The sequence below is a fragment of the Vanacampus margaritifer genome, chromosome 5 (assembly GCF_051991255.1).
Source record: "Vanacampus margaritifer isolate UIUO_Vmar chromosome 5, RoL_Vmar_1.0, whole genome shotgun sequence".
NCBI lineage: Eukaryota > Metazoa > Chordata > Actinopteri > Syngnathiformes > Syngnathidae > Vanacampus > Vanacampus margaritifer.
Window position 1 is genome coordinate 11,297,471 of NC_135436.1, and position 22,067 is coordinate 11,319,537.

The following is a 22,067-nucleotide window of genomic DNA, read 5'->3' on the forward strand; positions in this document are numbered from 1 at the left end:
ACAGTCCGTAAGTCATACTTTTGCTTTTATGTAATTCTCACTTGCAACGCGTTGTTTATGAGTCTCAACTACCAGGCTCACTCCACGCGAGACATGTAACATGGGATTCCACGTGCGGAGGTTGGCTTGTTTATATAAAATGATTGACAGGACCATCTAGCAATGAGCTCAACTCTTTGTAATTTCGTAGCGTTTTCCATGGATACCCAAGATTTCTGACCAATTGCAAAACGATGGAGGCGGGCTCAGAATTGAGGTCGCGGTGCGAGTTCGCTGATTGGCTGGTGTATCTAAACCGGAGGGAACCGGGGGAGGAACTGCCGACTACTGTGTCAGCCTGTCAGAATGCTGTCTCCCATTGAGGAATACTGAAGCTTTACGTGGATATTTTTTGCGTGTTTCGGCTTTACTTTTACATGACATAATATACGTCCGGAAAAGGCAATTTATTTCGATAATCCAGGTGAGTTTTGGCTGAAATTTCTTCTCGTAGATGTACTAAGAGCGTAAAAATAAATTGCATAACTAAATCCGATCTGCGCATGCGCGGCCATTCAGCTTGCTCTACTTTTTTACTTATTTAAACACAAAAATTATATTTTACTGTTTTGCGAATACCTATTTAGGAAGATTGTGTCTATTTGCGTGACGTGGGCCGTCTTGGGCCACTTGATTGTTGTTTTCGTGTCTGTTTTAAGGCTGTATCGTCACTTTTACATAACTGTGTCAGTGTACCGTGCTGTGGATTGCAGGTCAACGTGTGTGTGGATTGTGAATAGCAGGTCACTGTGGGTGAGGGGGGCGAGAGGGGATGTTTTTTTTGGCCAATTTCTCGAGTTTTTATGGTATATATTCTTATTTTAAAGTTCAAGCACTTGGAACTATGGGTAATAATCGATTTCCATCAACACAATGGCCTTTATTGTAACATAATTGATTTAGTGGAAGCCTTTTTTTCATAGCCTGGTTAATGTATTAGAAATGTAGAAATTGCCATTTCCTTTCATATTTAATGATATACGATTGAAATGAGGTAATTCTGCAGCTGTATAAGTATCATGGATTATTATTACATGGGTATGTCTTTTGCTCATAGGCGTCAACTGCTTACAGAGAAACTTTTATCTTCCTTTCCATACATTCCTACACTTTCGGTACACTGTACTGTCAAGATTAGGTGGACTTTGACAAAGCTATTTGGTTTCACCAATTGTAAATATCCTAAAGGTTTTTTCTGAACTGCGTCTTTTCCATGCTTTTAATTTTTAAATGCCGGCGAGTACATTGCATGGTCTCATGATTCAGGAAGTCCTAAATGTTTCATTATACTCGCCATTTGAAAATAAGTTAATACAGTGTACCGAGATCTTTTAAGCTATGTAACTTTCTTTATTTGGTTTTATGTTGTGTGTTTGTGCTGAAATTGACCAAACAAGAGACATCCGATTACAATTTGATTTAGAGATTTAGTGTGGGACTTATTAGAATTGTGCAGAGAAAGTGCCATGCCTGGGTGAAATGGAAACTGGAAAGCCTTTTGTTTTATGAAAGAAGGCCTACAGTAGCTTGGTGCCGCGCTGGATCCAAATCCATGTGACTGGAGCAACGTTGTATAATGCTGTGAGAGTTGGGCTAGTATGACTGGTTCAGCCTCTGAATGATGATGCAGAGCTGCAAGCACTACAGGACTTGACTTCAGTTTCATTATGTCATTCTGAGAGTTGCGTGTTTGTGAGCATGTTTTTATTGAATTTTGAAGCTCCTGTCCTTGGGAATTTATTTTACTCACGTTTTCCCCCCTTTGCCGTCAGTTATGTGTTCCCATTGGAAGGGTGTGGTAAGTTTTATCCATGTTCTTGTGTCTTTGTGGAGTGTAGTCTCAAAATCATGTGGTTCATTTTCTCTTGCCCTTTTAAAGCATCGTGGGTTGCTTTGTAAATTTAATATAGATACAAAGCAAGGACCAGCTTCAGTTTGTTGATATTTATTTATTTTTATTTATTTTTTTAAATCTTGTTTTATAATGATTTCCTTGGCTTGGTGGCTGTTCAAGGCCTGGATTTTATGGTTAATTAATTATATGGTGTTAAGTGACTGGCATTAAGTGCTAATTATAAATCCCCTTGTGCATATGTGTATATGAGGATTTCTGTGTGAAGAAATGTACCGTATCATAAAATGTGCATGTTACATAAATTATTTTTTAACATGAGAGCGAAGGAGATATGTTTGTTGTAAATCCGTTGATTGGCTAACATGGCTTGTAACCTGTTGACACTCCTTACTCTTTCCTGATTGGTTATTGGCTGCAGCCAATCGAAGGTCTCCTCTCAACAGATTGTCTATCATCAGTCCCAACTTCAGAAGAGCATGTCAGAAGCGGCACGATGCGTGGTTGCTTAGAATTTATTTTAGGTCTTAAGAGAAATCTAATCATTACTACCTGTATTTGTTTTTTTATAAGGCTGTACACAGGTGCTTATGTAAAGAGTGTAGAGAGATCAGATTGCAGAAGTTGTGTTACATAAATATTGTAGCTGCAGCCTGCTTGGGTTTTTCTGCAGTGCCTGTTAGAGGGTGGATAAAACAAATATACTGTAAGTACCTCCTAAGGAAGTGAAAGATTGTGAAAATTGCTTCTTTTGTACATTATTTTGTATTATCGATTAATATAGATGTGATATAAGTTGCGCTTTAACGTCCTTTCAAGTGACGTGCATTAGATGATGGGAAATCATTGATAATTTGCCACAGTGGTGTAGTATCTGTAAGGCATAATAAAATGTGTACATAGGGGCTCTATGTGTCCGCCGAGACCTGTTCTTCGGTTTTCCTCTCGATTACATGATATTGGAAGGACAAAGCTACAGTTTTAGAAATGAAATATGTATCCAAATGTGTTCTCTTGTGGATAGGCAATTTGACTGAGCATACAACTATGGGAATTGCAAATGTTATTTGTATTTAGGAAGGATGTTCATTTGTCTTCAGGGATTTTTTATAGCTTTATACTCTTTTGAATTGAGAATCTTCAGTCAGAAATGTAGATCCGAATTCCATTTTCTTTGTGATTATGTGTGTGCACGCGTTTATTTTGGCAGACAGTGCCCTTTCCTTTAGCATCTATTGCCAAGCTGTCTGATCAGATCAGTCATGAGCACTGAATTTTTGATGCAAAGTTTCTCCTAACCATTATTGATTGCTGCTATGTATAGGCTCAGATGTCAAATACACATTTTCTTTTATTGTAGAGCCCGTCCTTGTTGGTGAGGAATCAACTTCACTTGCACCTCACTCCAATGTCATTTGCGGTGCTGCCATGATGAAGACAACCTAGACTCCCATCTCCTGCCCTTTGGTCCATTCCATGTCAGAGAACAGTGACCCTCAGCATTACCTCTATTCAACCCTGGACGGACGGGAACGATCCGGTGAAAGGGTCAGCCTTCAGGTGGAGGAAGGAGAGATCTCTCCGCGCTCCGCCATCAGCCAACTTCACCGCATGGCCAGCAGTTACAGCGAGGGTTGTGGCAGGAGGGACGGGGGCGACATGGAACCGGAGCTGGGCTTGGCTTCCGAGGGGAGCGACAGCAGCCAAGAGCACCCCACCTCGCACGGGTCTCCCCACGATGAAAGGAAGCGGACCCGCTTACACGAAGATGTCGAGATGGCCTGCTCAAGTGGGAGTGGGACGGAATCCCATGGCAACGAATCACATGGAAACGAGTCTCATGGCAATGAATCTGTGGGCAGTTCAAATGGAAATGAGAAAGATTCCGCTCTCCACGAGTCATCAGGAAGCAACAAGAGGTGAAAGCACTCGAATGCACTCAATCGTGTACAAATATTCCGCCGTTATGTGGAAGCGCACCATCTAGGTCATGGAAGTATGGATCATTAAATATAATAGCGAGACTATTTTCTCCTGTATGAGTCATGGCTGCATTGCGGTCTGCTTTCTTAAGACTTAAAATGACAGTGACAGAAAAGTTGCATTCACAAGACCCGTAACTCTTAAACCATTGCATAAAAATCCATGTGCTGCCTTCGAGGGTATTCCTATCAAGCCACTCGTGACCAATTTAAACAGACATTTTATTTGCGATGTCAACTTATTAGCTATTGTATAATCACAATGTGAAAGTAATATTTAATCTCAAATCTTAGCCTGCTGCACCTGGGTTGTACCATTAGATTTATTTTAGAGTCCTCTCATGGCCTTGGCGATCATAAGCACATCTGAACATGGAAAGGTCTGCAAATTAAATTTGAGGCATTTCTTCTGCAAGACCATTGTTGTCGTAGTTCAGACAGAAGATACTGTACGTCGTTTATAATGCAATTACCAATAGTCCAAGACAAACACCCACAGCTTGTTTTGCTGTCCTGTAGGTAGATGGCCGAAAACCATCGAAGACATTTCTCTTTCCAAAAACTAACAATGTAATGAAATCACTAGAGTCAAGTGTGGCTATTCACCTTCTTTTTTCATTAGCAGTCAGCATATAGTAACACATAACGTTGACAAAGTCTAAACATTATGCGCCACAAACTTGACAAATCTTTTCTACAAATGTCCTTGTCTTTCTTTGATGATTCTTGTTTCTCTTTGTGATTATCATGTCACACAAATGTTCATGGACTATCTTAGAAAATGTGGATATTTTCAAAATTAGAACTGTAACTCAAAGAGGGATTTCATGGTAATTTGCAATTTAAAGGAAAAAGCTCTATTTGTTTTATTCCGCCACCATATATTCATTTCTTGATTTACAAGACTATGATCATTCGGGAAAAATTATATTTATTTGGTTTACAGACATTTGCCCAGCTTGTTTGTTTTGTCCGTAAAAATCATTTTCTTTCCACGCATTACCAATCTGTTTGCTTAGGTTCACATTGTTTGTCTGACACGTTATAACAACTCTTTAGATCACTTGTTTTGCGCAGTCTTTAGTTTCTGCCCTTGAAATGTTTTTTCACCCCACTCCCAACAGTGTCGATAATATGTTGTTCATTGTTACAGCTCAAACTCTCACAGCCCTTCACCACCGAGCAGCTCCAATGCATTCAGTCTGGTGAGCTCCGAGCAGGACAACCCATCTACTAGTGGTTGCAGGTTAGTAGTACACACCTTCAACGGCCGCAAGTCACTAGTGCAGTCAGCATCATGCATGGTCTATGCACATTTATAATATTTGTTATTATTAGTCATTCGAAGTTATGCTTAAAAGGGAAGTCAACCCTTTCTATCCAATAATATGTTTTATGCAAATTCACTTGTCTAAACACGGCATTCTGATTAATATTGCGTTTGGGGAATATGATTTAAGAGGCAAAATTCACCTTTTTTTATTCCATGTCAGGAGGTGGCCATTTTGTCACTTGCTGTCAACTGAAAATGATATCACAGTTGCTCAGGTAATGACTTATCAACGGCTCAGCTTCAGAAAACAGGTGAGCTCTTATGGGTCATTACCTGAGCCCTGAGCAACTGTGATGTCATTATCAGTCGACAGCACATGACAAAATGGCTGCCCTCAGACACTGATAAAAAATATTTGGATTTTGTTGCTTTTATTCATATTCTACAAACGCAGTATTAATCAGAATTAGGCGTGTCAGGCGAATATTTTTTTTAACCGTAATTAATCACATGACTTCAATAGTTAACTCACGATTAATCCCAATTTTTTCCCAAAGTTTTCATACTGTGTTAACATAAAAGTGGAAAAATGTTGGTTGCATCTTTTAGTCATTAATACAGTAATTTCATAATTCATAAAGTGTGATATTGATTTGTGTTCAGGTGATATTTCTGCCACTAGATGGCATAGTTGCATTTGTTAGACGGTGGTGACAGACAGCTCAGTGCATTTTTCTTTCATATTTAGAGCTTTGTAATCTTGAACATGAAGTAACTTGTGAAATTCTGCACATTTTTTAAATTGTAAAATGCAACTTGACCCCAGTCTCCACAAATATATGTATTACAGTATTTTTAAATGTATTACTGCTAAATTTTGATGTGGATGTGTCTGCTTTATTGCGACTGGAATTCCCACAGTACAGGCTTTCCAAGTAAGGGGCGGTCATTAATCATGCGTTAAAAAAATGATTGGAGTTAAAGGAACTTTAAATTAACGCACTCAAAAACTAGAACTCAAAATTAACGCATCACCCATAATCAGAATACATTGTTTAGAGTAGTGGGGCTTCATAGAACATATTGTAATGGCAATTTTGAGGTTGACTTCCCCTTTTAAAATATGGCAGCTCTAAGTGAACCCTCAGAACTTGAACAGTCCGCCATGTTTCCAGTTCGTGCTTTTCTCCTTCTCCAAAGTGTAACTGCATCTAAACTGTAAGAGGAGAGAGCTCCTTAATTCCTCCACATCCACATCTCACTTACAGTGACTCACCTCAGTGCCAGTCATTCCCATCATCATTCCTCAGCCAGTTTATACCTCTGCTCAGGAGCGAGCCAGCATTGGTGAGACCTTTTCTCTGATGCACGTGTATTTGTCTCGTGTACGCTCTGCAGCAGCGAACAGTCGGCTAAAGCCAAGACCCAGAAAGAGCTCTTCAAGACCCTGAAGGAGTTGAAGATGCATTTGCCCATGGAGAAGAGAAGCAAGAGCAAGTCCACCACTGTCAACACACTCAAATATGCTCTACGCTGTGTCAAGCAGGTGAAAGGTAAGAAATTTTGTCTTGCTCAGCCATCTTGTGTCAATCCGCAAATGTTGTCATGCATCAACTTCTTCAATTGTGCCGTTTTCCCTTTTACAGCCAATGAGGAGTATTACCAGATGCTAATGAACAATGACAGCCAACCACCTGGTTTTGAAGTGTCATCCTACACCATTGAGGAAATCAACAGCATCACTTCTGAATACACGCTCAGAAACACTGTAAGGTCCTTGCTCCTACATGTGTGATGACTTCACAGACGTTCACAACCATTTCCCTTCAAATGTTGCCTCTTTGTACTGTTTTTTTTCCTTCTTCTTCTAGTGTTTTAACAACATTGTACTTTGTGTCTTCCAGGACATATTTGCCGTGGCCGTGTCACTAATCACAGGGAAAATAGTTTACATCTCCGATCAGGCGGCGACCATCTTAAACTGCAAGCGTGAGGTGTTCCATAATGCCAAGTTTGTGGAATTCTTGACACCTCAGGATGTCAGCGTGTTCTACAGCTTCACTACTCCGTACCGCTTGCCCTCGTGGAGCATGTGCACCGGAGCAGGTAACAGAATTTTTTTTTTTTTTTTAAGTGTTGCATTTAAACACGTTGCATGGAGGTTTGATTCCCGCCAGTTGCACCAGGCACGTGGAAAACCCACATGAAACCCAAATCTCACCCACCACCTGCACACACATTTCCTTCACACGAGCCACCCACTCACACATGCCTGTACACACATAGCACATATTTAATTCGCATGATCAATATCACACAAACTGATTCATACACACAGACACCTGCCACACTGTTTCGTATTATCTGCTTTATAGCTATTAATGTACACTGTAACTATTGTTAATGGTAAGATGTTTACCTTTTTGCCAATTTTGTTGGGTGGCATACCACCGCTCAAAAAAAACCACATTAACATGTATGTTTGTTGCCTCGCTAAAGTTTGGGCTTAGGGATATTCCAATAACACTTTTTGTACACAAGTACAAGTCACTTCCTTTTATATATCTTCCGTTACATAGTCCCGATTCGATATCTTACATTAAGAAGAAAAACGAGGACACATTCAAATTTTGCCAATTGTCGTATTGTTTATTCACATGGATTTATCCCAACATGATACGGTTTTATATGGCTTTGAAGTCTAGTGGCTTTGAAGTCTAGTGCAATAGTGGTTCAAACCATGTAAACAAACAAAATCTTTTTTATAGGGGTGTCAGGTGATTAAAATATTTTAATCTTAATTAATCGTATGACTACTTAAACTAAAATCTAAGACATAAAATTTCAGCAATTCTACTAATTCTTACACAGTGCAACATAGTAACTTGAGCGCATAACTACTTCTAAGAGGTAGCGTCACATTCTGTCACAAATAAAATCACATTTTAGGCCACTACAACTAACATTACCTGAAAGAACACAATTTGCTGTAAAATGTGTAAAGTTAACTTCAGCCCCTTCCTGTCTGTGTACCAAATTAATGAACGTCAATATTTGAGATCATTTTCTTACTGTGTGCACTTGAAGTGATGTTATTGAGCAGTGTCTATGTTTTGATTGCTGAAGTCGGCACCATAGCTGCTCTTTACTTTTGTTAAATCCATTCACCTGGCAATGTGTAAATGCGGTCTCGTTATTGTTTTTTGGTTCGTATATGAACAAATCGATGATGTACAACCGGGCTTTAATGAGTTCCAGCTTGAATAAATTAGTTTCTCTTCACTATATCTCACACTTTTTTTGGGGTCACTTTGCGGCCTTTAAAAGTTAAGGGGAAAAAAACAACTAATAAGATCTGTTTGGCCCAATATCGATCAGCTGAATATAATTCGCCCCAATTCCCTACATTAGTTACTTTGGTCGAACAGGCACATTTACTATTGCCCAACCCAAATATGCAAATTCTATAGACTGTGTAGGTCATTAAGTAGGACTTGACTAACATTTTTCATTCTCATCTAAACTTCAACGGCTGGGTGATTATGGTAATGTGCATTGTTGATTATGTAGTCATCCTGCTTCTCCGCCCTCTTCTTCAGAGTCGTCTCCCACGGAGTGCATGCAGGAGAAGTCCTTCTTTTGCCGCATCAGGTGAGTGAAAGTGCACAGCAGATGCTGTGATTCATAGATTTCTGCTCTTAATAATCCCAGAGTAAGCAAAGTAGCACATAACAGGGGCAAAGGGAGTATGTGGGGTAGTAACTGTGAGCTGGTGATATTCAGACCCTTTTTTACTGCACTTCACCTACTGAGCTTGACACAGATGTGCTTGGCTCTACCTGCTACTTGAATTCTGATTAATGCCAGCAATAATGGAGACAACAGCATCAACATAGCTACAAGTAGTACAATTTTGCTTCCGTTATATGAATGAAACAAAACTAATCGAAATTTTCATGTATGTGTTTCAAGTGGTGGAAAGGAACACTATGGGGATATGCAGTACTACCCTTTCCGCATGACTCCCTATCTAATGAAAGTCCAGGATGCGGAATTATCTGAGGAGCAGTTTTGCTGCCTCCTGCTGGCAGAAAGGGTGCACTCCGGTTATGAAGGTGAGAACGCTAATAAGAGCACTGGCCCTTATGTGAGAAATATGATTCACCACTATCATTACTACTTTACAAAACATGGATTTAATTTGTTAGATTTAAGCACAGGGCTAATGTGGATCTTTTTTCTCTGTTGCTAGCACCCAGAATCCCTCCTGACAAGCGCATCTTCACCACAACACACACGCCTAACTGTGTTTTTCAGGATGTGGATGAAAGGTGAGTAACAGAATGCTTTTATGAACTTTAGGAACGATCAAAGTATTGATGCATGTGGAAAACGGTATGTAAATTTCTTGTAATATCCTCCATCAGGGCGGTTCCACTGTTGGGTTACCTCCCCCAGGACTTGATCGGGACACCTGTCCTGCTCAACCTGCACCCAAGTGACAGGCCTATCATGCTGGCTGTGCATCGCAAGAGTAAGGCTAGATTTCTTTCTTGGGATTGATATGTGCCATCTGGCCATACTAATTACTACTAGTGAATTTATTAATTAAAATATTAGTTCTCACACTTTTTCCCTTCCCTCAACAGTTCTGAAGTATGCTGGTCAGCCATTTGACCACTCCTCAATACGCTTCTGTGCGAGAAATGGGGAATATATCACAATCGACACCAGTTGGTCCAGCTTTGTTAACCCCTGGAGCCGCAAAGTTTCCTTTGTCATCGGCAGGCACAAAGTCCGCATGTAAGTCTTCGCGTGCACACATTAGAAGCTATGTTCCACTTTTTGATGGCCAATTTGGATTTTGATCACCTACAATTCTGAGCGTGTTATTGTCGTTCAATCAGGAACTCAAAAGACTCTTTTATGCTTTTTAGCATTATTTTAAATCATCAATGTTTTACTCATAAAATCAATACTGAGGTTCTTGATACATCGGAATTAGGGGGTTGAACGGCTCGCTACAAAGACTCGATTCCCATCGTTCGCATTGAAGAGCCGCTCAAAAGAGTCGATTCATTTGTGAACGTCGCATCACTAGTCAAGCCTTCTTCTCAATGCAAAGCATCAACTCGCATGTAAAGTCAGTGCAAATCTGAGTCGTCCACTTTCAAGATGTGTTTTACTGACACGAGTGATGTTATTTTCAGGGGTCCTGTGAATGAAGATGTTTTTGACGCACGCGCTTTCAATGAAGGGAAGATGATGGATTCAGACATCCAAGAAATTAGTGAGCAGATCCACAGGCTACTTTTACAAGTATGTACACACATTATAGGTTATTTAAAACGCTTTAACGCTATTTAGGCTTTTGCCAGTTTGTTTAATGGCCTCTTTATCCTTAGCCGGTACACAACATGGGATCCAGTGGTTATGGCAGCCATGGCAGCAACGGTTCCCACGAACAACAGGTGAGCAACGGCTCATCCAGCGAAAGCAATGGGAACGTGATAGCCGGGAACACAGCTGAGGAGACGAGCAAGGCCAAGCCCACCAGGACATTCCAGGAGATTTGTAAAGGAGTTCACATGCTGAAGAATCAGGGCTCCCCTCCGCCATCACCTGCTCCTTTCCCATCCAAACCCGAAAAGAAGAACTCTGATGGTGAGCTCACTTCAGTACCAAAAATCGAAATACTATTCCATTCCATCATACAGGATGCTTTTATGAAAAAACTCTTTGTTGGAGAGCGCGACAGCTCATTTGTTGTGCTAAAGACACGTTTGTTTATTTTTCTGCAACGACAGTGTCTCAAAAGAGTCCATTGGTGCGTCTGAAGGATTCTGCACCGAGAGATAGTAATGCAGCTTGCATGGATGAATTCACCTTTAAAGACCAGACTGTCTGCTCCTACCAGCAAATTAGCTGCCTTGACAGTGTCATCCGGTAAGCGTGTGTGAATGTGTGTGTTTTGTGTCGTATTTAAATCGAAGACTTACACTCTACGGTGCCTTTTTGCAGGTACCTGGAGAGTTGTAACACCCCCATCACTGTAAAGAGGAAATACCAGTTTTCTTCCAACACCTCCTCCAACTCAGATGATGATAAAAAGTGCACAGAGGACGCTGTGCAAGCGCCTGGTGGTTCCAACACAGGTGTGTGCTGATGATTCAGGGCTACACATACACACACATTAGGGGTGGAACGGTTTACAAAATCCACGGCTCAATCTCGAACATTGCGATTTCCAGTGAGGTGTAATTCCAAGTCGTCTGTTTTATGTATCAGAGATCGTGCGTGGGTGTGTAACATCTCTGTTGTGGTGGCATATGATGCTGACGTTATTATGACTCCAACTGGAGAAGCCTACGAGCCAAGACCCGCCCCACTGCAATATGATTGCCGGCCGTGTTGCCGGAAGGATATGACGCACATGTTGTGTCCTTCCTCGAACTTGAGTGTGAATCATGATGCGCCATCGTAATCATGCGCGCCGCCATCTTGGCTTAGGGCCTCTGGGCGGGAAACAAAAGGAAAAAGACAGTTGTGGGAACACAGATGGACAATTTTCCAAAAAAAAAAACGTACCACCCCTAATATATGTATATACAGTACTCACACACTCAGACACACACACATACACATTTGCGTTCCAGCATGGACACACCCTCTCCATTTTTCCTGCATTGGATTTAGTGATGAGACTTGTGAGACTGAGAGCCAACAATTGGTGACTCTTTTCTTTAGATTCTTTGGTGCTCGAGAGCCAGCCCGGATTGTCAAACATGAAAGCGCTCAAGAAGTCCGAAGCAGCAGTGGTTGGAGCACCAATGGGACCGCTTCCCTTACCCAGCAAGGCAGAAAGTGTTGTGTCAATCACATCTCAGTGTAGCTATAGCAGCACCATTGTGCATGTGGGAGACAAGAAGCCTCAACCGGAGTCTGGTAAGTTTTGTATTTGCAGTTACAAATACAATTCCCTCAGAAGCAGAACAGAAACAAAGTAATAAGATGAGGACTGTAATACTGGTTAATACGATACAGCATATTAGAGCAGTACCAAGATGCCATGCAAAAACAAGAGAGTGCAAGAGATAATAGAGTATAAGATGTGGGCGATCCAAATGGTGACTGACGTTTATGAATGCGGTGTTTTGACAGAAATAATTGAGGACGTGGCCGAGAGCCCCGCTCCTCCCGCACCTCCCGTTAGTGTGGTGTCTCCGCTGAGCCAGGAAAAAGAGGCCTATAAGCGGCTGGGGCTGACCAAGCAGGTGCTGGCAGCCCACACCCAGAAAGAAGAGCAGGCCTTCCTCAATCGCTGCCGAGAGCTCCGTAAAGCCAGGACCTTCCAGAAGGATTATTCCACACATCTGCACAGGCAGAAGGGGCCAGTCAACCCTGAAGGTAAACAATATTTTCACAACAACAGCATGAAATGATCAATTCTCACCAATTGTGTTCACTCCTTTCTTGGGCGCCGTATTTTTTGGATCATCAGGCGCAAATGTTGTCGTCTTTAATTTAAATTCCTTCCTATTACGTTCACGTTCTCATTCTCATCCGCATTTAATCACTTGCTGGCGTCCATGTTTTCGTCATACCGGAACTAGAAACTACTTCCCGGTGCTTACGTGTCAAAGAATCATGGAAATTAAAGTCCAGCTAACCTGATGCTGCTGTCAGACCAAACGCAAGCTGAGCGGTTCTAATGTTATAATGTGGGACCATGAGGTAAACTACTCAGCCAGCGTCCAATAGCTGCCAATCGAGCAAAAGGGTTGGATGATGTTCAGCGCATTGTCTTGTTTGCAGCTCTTGAACTGTCAACCAAGACAGCATTTAGCATTAGCCAAAGTAATAACACATGCACCCGAATGTCAAGCTTTTTTTGCCCTCCGTTTCTCTGCTCGAAGCAACCCCCATGTAGTTGCATGGTGAACAAAAGCAAGCGAGACACTTTCATATTTCATATTTCTTGTCGGGTTGAACCTAGCATAATAGCGCTAAATCTATTTTAAAAAAACAACAACATAATGGTACAATTTGGATAACCTGTTTAACATAATGCATTTTATAGCCCGGTGCGTCTTGTGGATGAAAATCTTTTAAAATAGGCCCATTCATTGATATTGCATCTAATAATACGGTGTGCCTAATAGTCCGTAAAATATGGCTGTTGAATTCAAGTATGGGAAGTACAATTTTCTGATCTGCCACTTCAGAACCATCAGGACTACGAGGCGCTGCCAAACAAGGCACCACTAGGCCAGAGACGACTGCCAAAAAGGGGAACCGCAATAGGAAGTCTAAGAAGCCACGCATGAAGCATCCTGAATCGTCCGACAGCGCCGTGTCCAACCGCAAACCCCGCCCCCCTCTTCAGGGCCTCAACCAAACGTCCTGGTCCCCATCAGAAGCGTCCTTGTCCTCTTTCAACGTGTCCTACCCAGCCATGGTGCCTGCGTACCAACTCTATCCACCAGCACCTGCTGCTCCAGCGCAGGTCCCCCGTCCGGACCCCTCCCTTTCCACAGGCTTTGTCGAGGGCCAAAGCAGCCAAGTCCCTCCCACTGCCACTCCTTTCCCTGCGCCCATTGTTACGCCTGTTATGGCTTTTGTGCTACCAAATTACCTCTATCCTCAAATGGGACCGCTGGGCCAAATGGGGCCTGCTCCCAGACCAGCCTTTTTCCTGGAACAGGCCCAGACGCAACCTCAGTTCAACGGCCAGCAGCCCTTTCAGACCCCGCAGCCGGCTTACGCCCTGCAAACGCAGCCTCCCTTCACCAGCCAACAGATTTTCCCCGTGCCGACCGCCTTCTCATCTCAGCAGCCTTTCCAGGCCCGCCCAACGACCTACACTGCCCCGCAGCCCTTCACTGCCCAGCCTACTTTCTCAGTCCAGACTCCGTTTGTAGCTCAAGCCCCGTACCCAGCTCAGCCCTTCCCTTATAGCCTCAACAGCCAAGCCCCTAAAGCCTCAGGTTTGGAGCCCAGAGAGGGCGCGGCTTCCCGCTCCTCCACGCCAGCATCTGGTGCACGCGAGCGCACCACATCACCGACGCTGTTTGAGTCACGGTGCAGCACGCCCCTGCAGCTGAACCTACTAAGCATGGAAGAGGGCCAGCGCTCTTTGGAGCGGCAGGACAGCACAGCGGCCTCAGCTGGACCGCCGGGCATCGGCGCAACGACGTGTTCTGCTGCGGCAGGAGCCGCCGGGGAAAAGAGCATGACAGCCTCAGCCAAGGTTGAAAATCTTCAGCAGGTGAGAGACTTTTTTTTTTGCACCAAGCTGAATTGTTAAATCTTTTTTTGATCAAACTATCTAACTCAAGGGTCTGCAACCTGCCGATCTGGAGCCACATGTGATTCTTTAGTTCCTCTCAAGTGGCTCCTTGTGGATCTCTCTAAAAAATATATATATATATATTTTTTTCAATATTCTATTTATAATTTTCAAGCTTTCCAACAACAAACAAACAGAAAAAGAAAGAAAGAAAGAAAAAAATAATAATAATCAATGAATAAATAAATGCATCCAATATATAATTATATAATTATACAAGTAAAATTATAAATAATAACAAAACCGAAATCAACAATCTGAAATCATATCAAGCTGGGTCACTATATTCAAGAAAATAGTTCAGGTTGATTCAAAGTCTACTAGTTTTTCTTGAGTTGAACATAAAAAAAATTCTGGTGTACAGTATGACAAGTTCATTCATCAAATAATTAATTAATTTTAGTTAATTAATATTTGTAACATATTTATTTTTTGTTTTTTTAATTAAATATTCTTTAAATGCATTGATTTAGATGTTTTTTTTTTTTTAAATGAATAATTAAATAAATGTTGCCGATACCAAATTTTAAAGAGAAGCGAAGAGTAGATGAAAACAAAAAGTGACCATAAAATGTCCAACAAGGAAGAGGAAAAGCAGAAAATTACGGTACCATAAAATTCCATGAAATGGCCAAAAATGTAAAATAATAAGGCAGAAAATGACATGTTTAAAATGTAACTATAAAATGTCCAAAAGCAAAAAAAGAAATCCCGAAAATTACCATAAAATCTCCACAAAATTTTAAAAAAATCTGAAAATTTAGAGCAAAAAAGGCAGGAAAAATCCAAAATTGGAAGACTGAAGGTAGAAGAAAATCAATCTGAAATTATTGGATGCTGCATATTTTTCTGTCAACCCATGAAAGTAACTCTCAATAATCAATAAAGCTATAGAATATGTAAACAAATGCCACCTTTTACAAGAAGTTTTTTTCTTACCACCTGTTGCAGGTTGAGTCTCCTGAAGTTGGCGCACATAGCGACGGTCACTCCTCATCCTGCGATCTACTGGACATCCTTCTCCAGGAGCAGGAGGACTCGCACTCAGGCACCGGTTCAGCAACATCTGGCTCCATGGGCTCGGGATCAGGATCTGGATCGGGCTCAGGATCAGGCTCTGGTTGCAATGGCTGCGGTACATCCGGAAGCGGCGCCTCGGGCAGCAGAACAGGTTTGTTGATACTCACAAAAGCTGCTTCCAAGCCTGTTTTGCTTTGACTTAAACTTGATTCTTTTAAAACACGACAGGGAGCAGCAACACGAGCAAATACTTTGGCAGTATTGATTCTTTGGAACATGACCCGAAGACTAAAACCAAAGCCAAGACGAGAGGAGAAGGAGACTCTGACGGTGGCCAATCACAGGCCAAGACGTCAGCCAAAGGAGAGGGAGAACATTTCATCAAGTATGTTCTCCAGGAGCCGCTTTGGCTGCTGATGGCCAATGCGGACGACAAGGTCATGATGACCTATCAAATGCCGTGCAGGTGCGTCTACCACATCCGCTCTCATCCACTTTGAATCTTCCTGTCACAAGCCTTCCCTTGAGCACAACATCAAAATGGTGCATCACTTGCTCTCCACAGGGACATTCAGAAGATTCTGCGGGAAGACAAGGAACGACTGAGACAGATGCAGAAGAGCCAGCCTCACTTCTCCTCAGACCAGCGCCGAGAGCTGCTGGAAGAACACCCGTGGATGAGGAGAGGGGGCCTACCTGCTGCTATCAATGTCAAGGTCCGCACCCGTTTGCTCAACATGTTTCACAATCAATTCATCGACAAGTAATCAATTATCAAATTCATCGACAACTGTTTTAATAATCAAATTGTTTGGATTTCATATTGTCCAACTCCTCTCACAGTAATTGATCACTGATTTCTGTAGCCCTTCAAGAGATAAAACTGATTATCTTCTGTGTTTAATCAAAATAAGACATTTGCAAACATCTGTTTTTACTTTGGAAAACAATGACCGAACCGGTAACATAGTATAACATCAATCCCCCCCACCCTTTTTTTTTTTATCACTACACGTAATACGAAGTAAACATAAATCACTGGTTAATGAACAGTAATCAGAGGGGATTATTTATTTTTAATACACTTCAATGCAAAATTAAAATGAATCCATTTAGTCGATTAATTGATTGAATAATTGATAGATATATTGTTTCTAAAAATAGTCGATAGTGACAGCACTAGATAGAATACGTTGACAGGCTGGCTAATCAACGTCTGAATAAGGACAGAAGCGTGCTAACTAGTGATAGACTGATATGGTTGTTTTCATGGCCGATACCGATTTTTACTAGTCAAGGAATATACATAGAGATCTTTGTTTAAAAATTATAACAAAAATTGCAGGGGGCTTCCAGAGTCATCAGCATGTGTTAAGATAGATTAAAAGTAGAGTTTCGTTTTCCAAAATTTCAGCATATATATATTTTTTAAATAAAAAATGTAGTTCCCAGTGTGAGCATGATCTTTTACAAAGTGGAAATTTAATTAAATACATAAATGAAAAGTTCCTTTTATATCACTGAGCGCCAAGTGCTTACGAATGTAGCTTATTTTGGTGTTTTGTCAGGGTTCGTAAAAGACAAAAATGGTCTGTGCATCTTTGCAACAAGTAAAAACTGTCCGTGAACATCGTACAAATCCTGATAAAAAATGCAAAATTCGCAACGTTCACAAGCATTCGCCGCTCAGTGAGATACCAGCCTTATCGGCCTTCACATTCGTAAAATGGCCGATGCTGGTATTTGTCAAAATGCCAAATATCTGCACCAGTAATTTGAAACTTTAATGTCGATGTTTGTGTTTGTTCAGGAGTGTCTGTACTGCAAAGACGCTGCCGAGGATCACATTGAGGAGAACCTCTCTGAAATGGACATAGGGGAGATGGGCGAGGAGCTGAGTCAAGGATGCGAGAATGCTCAGAGCCAATCAGAAGAGCCGCAGCCCAAACTGGACTCTGGCTCGTGAGCCTTCAACCGCCAGCGACTTGACCAACAATGGACCCTTAACACATGCACACTCAGACACACAATATTGTAAATGTGACACGAAACAATCGTGTGCCTGGCCGGCCGTCCATCCGCCCGTCCATCCGTCCGTCCGGCCATCCGTCTGCAACAAGACTTGTGAAGTGACACAGACGAACTGAAGCTGTGATGCTTGTGTGGATGCTGCGAGTGTGTTGACTGTGTGAGACCGAGTGATGCATCACATGGCCGCTCTGCTATCCAGCTGTCTCAACATAAGCTCACATTTGAAATGTACACTTTTCCTTTTATTTAATTCCCCCCAACCTTTTTCCTGAGAGATGATATGAGCAGTCAAAAATGTGTAGTTGTTCAACTTTTTAAGAGTAACTATATGGGAAAGAGATGATTGTCATGAGCACAGTGGGTTTCCTTGTTGTGTTTTTTTTTTTTTTTTTTTTAATCCTGTGTATGTTCCCCATATTGAAGCTGATGTCAGCTGGGACCCCCCCACCCCCAAATCCCCACTCTTGTACTTTTTCGACCATCGCATAGCACTTATAGTGAGGCAAAGTTTAACACTCAACTCACCTGCCAATAAAAATGTCGGGACGCATACAGTCAAACTGTAACTTGCCTCAGCTTTGACAATCCGATGATTGAACTCATCTTATTTATTTTGTCTAGAACAGGGTTTCTTATGCTACTGCCAAATCACTTAACGATTAAAATTGTATATATTAGCATTTGACTACTGTATATATTACACACTTAAGTCATCTGCAAGACCTGAAAGGTCACTTTAGTGCAGAGGCGGCAAATCTAAGTCCAGAAAGTCAAAACCCTGCCACAGTTTGGCTTTAGTGCCAGATGCTAGCTGGCTCGCTCCCTTGCTACCTCCCATGGTGCTCCTGCTAGGGAGCTAGCTAGCTAGCTAGCATCAATGGCTAAAGCCAAACTGTGGCAGGGTTTTGTGGCCAACAAAATTGATTAAAGCGAGTTTTTTCCCCCCACCAAAGAGCATAGGAACTGAAGAGTACTTTTAAAAAAAAAAAAAAAAAAAAGGTTGAGCTGAGGGGCATTTTTTATTTATTTTTTCAATTTGAGGCAGTCATTGCCTTAATGGTTTCCAGCACTGTATTCCATCTTTGAGTATTGTGTGAGTACAATGAATAATGTAGTTAATCGGGGGACCATAGGAAAGAAATATGTCCATCATGTTTCTGCCAAAACAAGTCAGGAAAGGGCACTACGGTCAGTTTTGTGGAGTGTGATGCTAGGCGCTCTGGGACCAGCTCAGGTGCTTTGACAAACTGCTTTGTTAAGGCCTCAGAATGTATCGCAGGCTGGACCAATGACATCTCTCACTATTTTTTTTGTTTTTTGTTTGTCATTTGTTCTGTTCAACCATTTTTAAACTCACTTTCTGTGGTCCTGTTTTGTCCATTTGATTTAATTTGGAGAAAAGCTTTGACATTGTAAGTGTGGCTGTAAAAGGAGGGCAGTCCAGTGTCATGTTACTGGGAGCAGTGAAAAACTGCCCCGAAATGTCCATGTGGACAATGTGTGATGATTCCCTTGCGTGTTTGGCTGAGGAGGTGTGAAGACTTCCGCTCTGGTCTCAGTTGCACAGAGACACAGACAGCTGAAGCAAGCCCATTTGCTGTATGTCTCAATTCAGTTCTGGGGATGCCCAAATGCTCTTATAAGTGTGTAAAGCATTGAGAATGCAAATATGGGAAGAGGAAATGTACTGAAAGCACAACATGGAAAATGTTTTATGGAAAATGTTTTTACGCCTTACTGTTTTCCTCAATTTTCAATGAATTCCACACTGGTGAGAGTTTGAATGAGAGGAAACAGCCCGCAGCCCGTAAATGCATATAGAGTATACGGTACTGACACATGAACATGTGTCATGTACGGTTGTTTTGTTGCCACTGTATGAATCTGGTTATATTTAACTATAGTGCAGTTTTGTGCATTATTGTATGTAGGAAGTTGTGTTTGAAACTTTGACAAAATGTTGTAATAAAATTACAAGAACTATTTAAATTGTGGAGACAGCAGCTCTGTTCACATGACACATGGATGTATTTACAAATACAGTAATGGTATTACTTTTAAACAAGCAATGACTAATTACCCTCAAGCACAAAACCGATTTGCACGGTATTATGGATGTTGGATACCAATACGAGTACTGAACTCTTGAATAGTCATCGACACTAAGTAGGGAGAGACCAATATGGGGTTTTTTCAGTGCCTAGACCAATTATTAGTAGTCAAGGAGGCCGATAATCGATACTTTTTTTTTTTTTAAAGAATGGTTTTTGAACAAATTTACAATATAAAGACTTCCCAGGGTCATTGGCATTTCTTAAAAATTATACATTAAAAAAGTTAAATAGCTCCCTATTGTTTTCTACAGAGGTTTTCCAAAATTTTAAAAATATCTGTAATTTTAAATTTTTACTTATCTTAGTTTTAATTTCAAACAAAAACAAGGTGCAGAGCATTCCCAGAGTCAGCGGTATCTCTTTTAAAGTGAATTGAAATCAGGGCTCCAGAGTCAGACTACCCCTAAAGGGTGGCATTTTGCTCCGAAATTTTGAGACAGTGAAAGTCAAATTTCCATCCACTCGTGCCAGTAACCAAGCTATTATTATTTTTTAAATAACAACTATTGTTGAATATATTTCATTGCTGTCAAATTTCTGCTCCACACTTCAGTACAGTTATTGGTAATATAATGAAAAAGAGGGGAGTTAATATTTACTTTTGCAAGTCAATTTATAGTGTGTTTCTAAATCTACTTGTGCTTTTAAAATGATAGGTTAGGGGCTACAGTGCTCTTAATTAAAAAAATAAATACAATTAAATTAAAAGGTAGTGTAGTGCCCTGTAAATAAATAGTTCCCTATAGTTATTACTGTTTTAAATTGATCTATTATCGGCCATATGATTCTTCAAAAAGGCAGATATTCATCAAAATGCTGAATATCAGCACCAATAACCAGTCCATTCCTAATACCAAATATTGATACCACTAGTACTTTTGAGACACAAAATGTTCACGCAAAAAACTGACGGATCATTTAAAGAAAGACCTATAAATCCTAATAAAGCATTTGTCTTTAAAAATGAATTTAAAAATTATGGCAGTTTTTCTTATCTTCTACTTCCTACTTCCTGATTGTAAAACGGCCACAAGAAGACGGTCAACTGGTATCAGCTGCCATTGTGAGTACCTTGAAAATAAGGCCTGTTATTGGCCAAATACAATTCCTGGTATTGGTACTCGTTTAGCCCTAATAAATAATGTTATACAAGTTCATGTTGGGGCGGCACGTGTATGACTGGTTAGCACGTCCGCCTCGCAGTGCAGAGAACGAGAGATCGAATCCGGGCTTCGGCCTTCCTGGGTGGAGTTTGCATGTTCTCCCCGTGCTTGTGTGGGTTTTCTCCCTGTACTCCGGTTTCCTCCCACATTTCACATTCAGAATTCTGACTTTAAAGGGATAATTCTGACTAAAGTGACAATTACATTATTCACAGAATTCTGACTTTAAAGTCATGACTATTCTTAAAATTCTCACTTTAAAGTGAGAATAATAGTAGTACTAAAAGTCAGAATTCTCACTTAAAAATCTAAATTCTGACTTTAAAGTGAGAATTCTGAGAATAAAGTGAGAATCCTGCCAAACTTTTTTTTCTCTCTCTTCACTGGCCCTAATCTTCGTACGTTCAAGTATGCGTTGCTAAGGAGTGCAGTTCAGCACGTTTCATTATGGGTTACTAGCGACTAAATTCTTGATCTTTAAATTTACATATCTTCACCAAATGTTATCTATGCAATCTAAAAATCTTTGGTAAGCTTTTTTTTGTTTTGCCCTTTCAGAAAATGTATCTATCTACCTCAATTTCATCTTTGATATTCTAATAATGTATATTGAGATTTACATCTATATTTGTACCCGTGTTGATAAATGTTGCCACTATAATTACTGAAAATCCCCAAATGACCAAAGTGACTTCTAAAGACACAATGTGCATTTGCTGTTCAGCCTGCTCGTGCTGTTGCTGGACGTGATTGTTCTCTCACAGTCAAAGACAGTTGAGGGTGGCGGGGCTCCCCAGGGATCCTTTTCAGCGCCATATGCTGCCTAGCGCCCGTTAAATGATTCTCAGACCAACTGCTGCATTAAGCAAGTTGACCTTTGAACCATGTAGAACTCATGCACTGGCCACCAACCTGCAGCTGATGCATGAAGACACTCAAAAGTCCCGCCTCCTGCTTGATGGTTTACATGTTTTCTCCACAAAGCTCACTGAACTGAGGAGAGGAAATTGTTCCTGCTTGTCCACCTTTCCATTGAGGAGATGACTTTTGTCAATTGTCAACAATCAGACACAGTTTTACTTGGTTAGTCAAACAAAATTGTATTTATGTTATGTTGGCATAACATAAGATAAACTTTTAAAAACTATTATCAAAATATACTTGTGTGGAATGACAGATTTTTTTAATTTTTTTTCATATCAACTGCTGTTATTAAGTCAGCAAATTTAGTGAAAACAAACTGA

General features: G+C 41.0%; 1 protein-coding gene across 1 annotated transcript; it reads left to right on the forward strand.

The window, feature by feature from the left end:
- Positions 1–313: 313 nt before the first annotated feature.
- LOC144051900 (period circadian protein homolog 2-like) lies at positions 314–19,535 on the forward strand. The gene is made up of 22 exons (XM_077565493.1): positions 314–463; positions 3,252–3,810; positions 5,027–5,119; positions 6,545–6,699; positions 6,793–6,914; positions 7,051–7,252; positions 8,746–8,797; positions 9,119–9,261; positions 9,399–9,477; positions 9,574–9,680; positions 9,796–9,949; positions 10,357–10,465; positions 10,552–10,810; positions 10,954–11,092; positions 11,168–11,301; positions 11,894–12,091; positions 12,308–12,553; positions 13,372–14,414; positions 15,447–15,666; positions 15,744–15,981; positions 16,081–16,231; positions 17,326–19,535. The coding sequence occupies exons 2-22, from the start codon at positions 3,368–3,370 to the stop codon at positions 17,479–17,481; spliced, it is 4,443 nt and encodes a 1,480-aa protein (XP_077421619.1). The 5' UTR covers positions 314–463; positions 3,252–3,367; the 3' UTR covers positions 17,482–19,535.
- Positions 19,536–22,067: the final 2,532 nt, after the last annotated feature.

Bases quoted from the DNA above. Each gene is read 5' to 3' on its own strand.
- LOC144051900 (XM_077565493.1), top strand. From the start codon at position 3,368: ATGTCAGAGAACAGTGACCCTCAGCATTACCTCTATTCAACCCTGGAC. The intron at 9,262-9,398 runs GTGAGAACGCTA...CTCTGTTGCTAG, and splicing joins GGTGCACTCCGGTTATGAAG to CACCCAGAATCCCTCCTGAC. The intron at 11,302-11,893 runs GTGTGTGCTGAT...TCTTTTCTTTAG, and splicing joins GCCTGGTGGTTCCAACACAG to ATTCTTTGGTGCTCGAGAGC.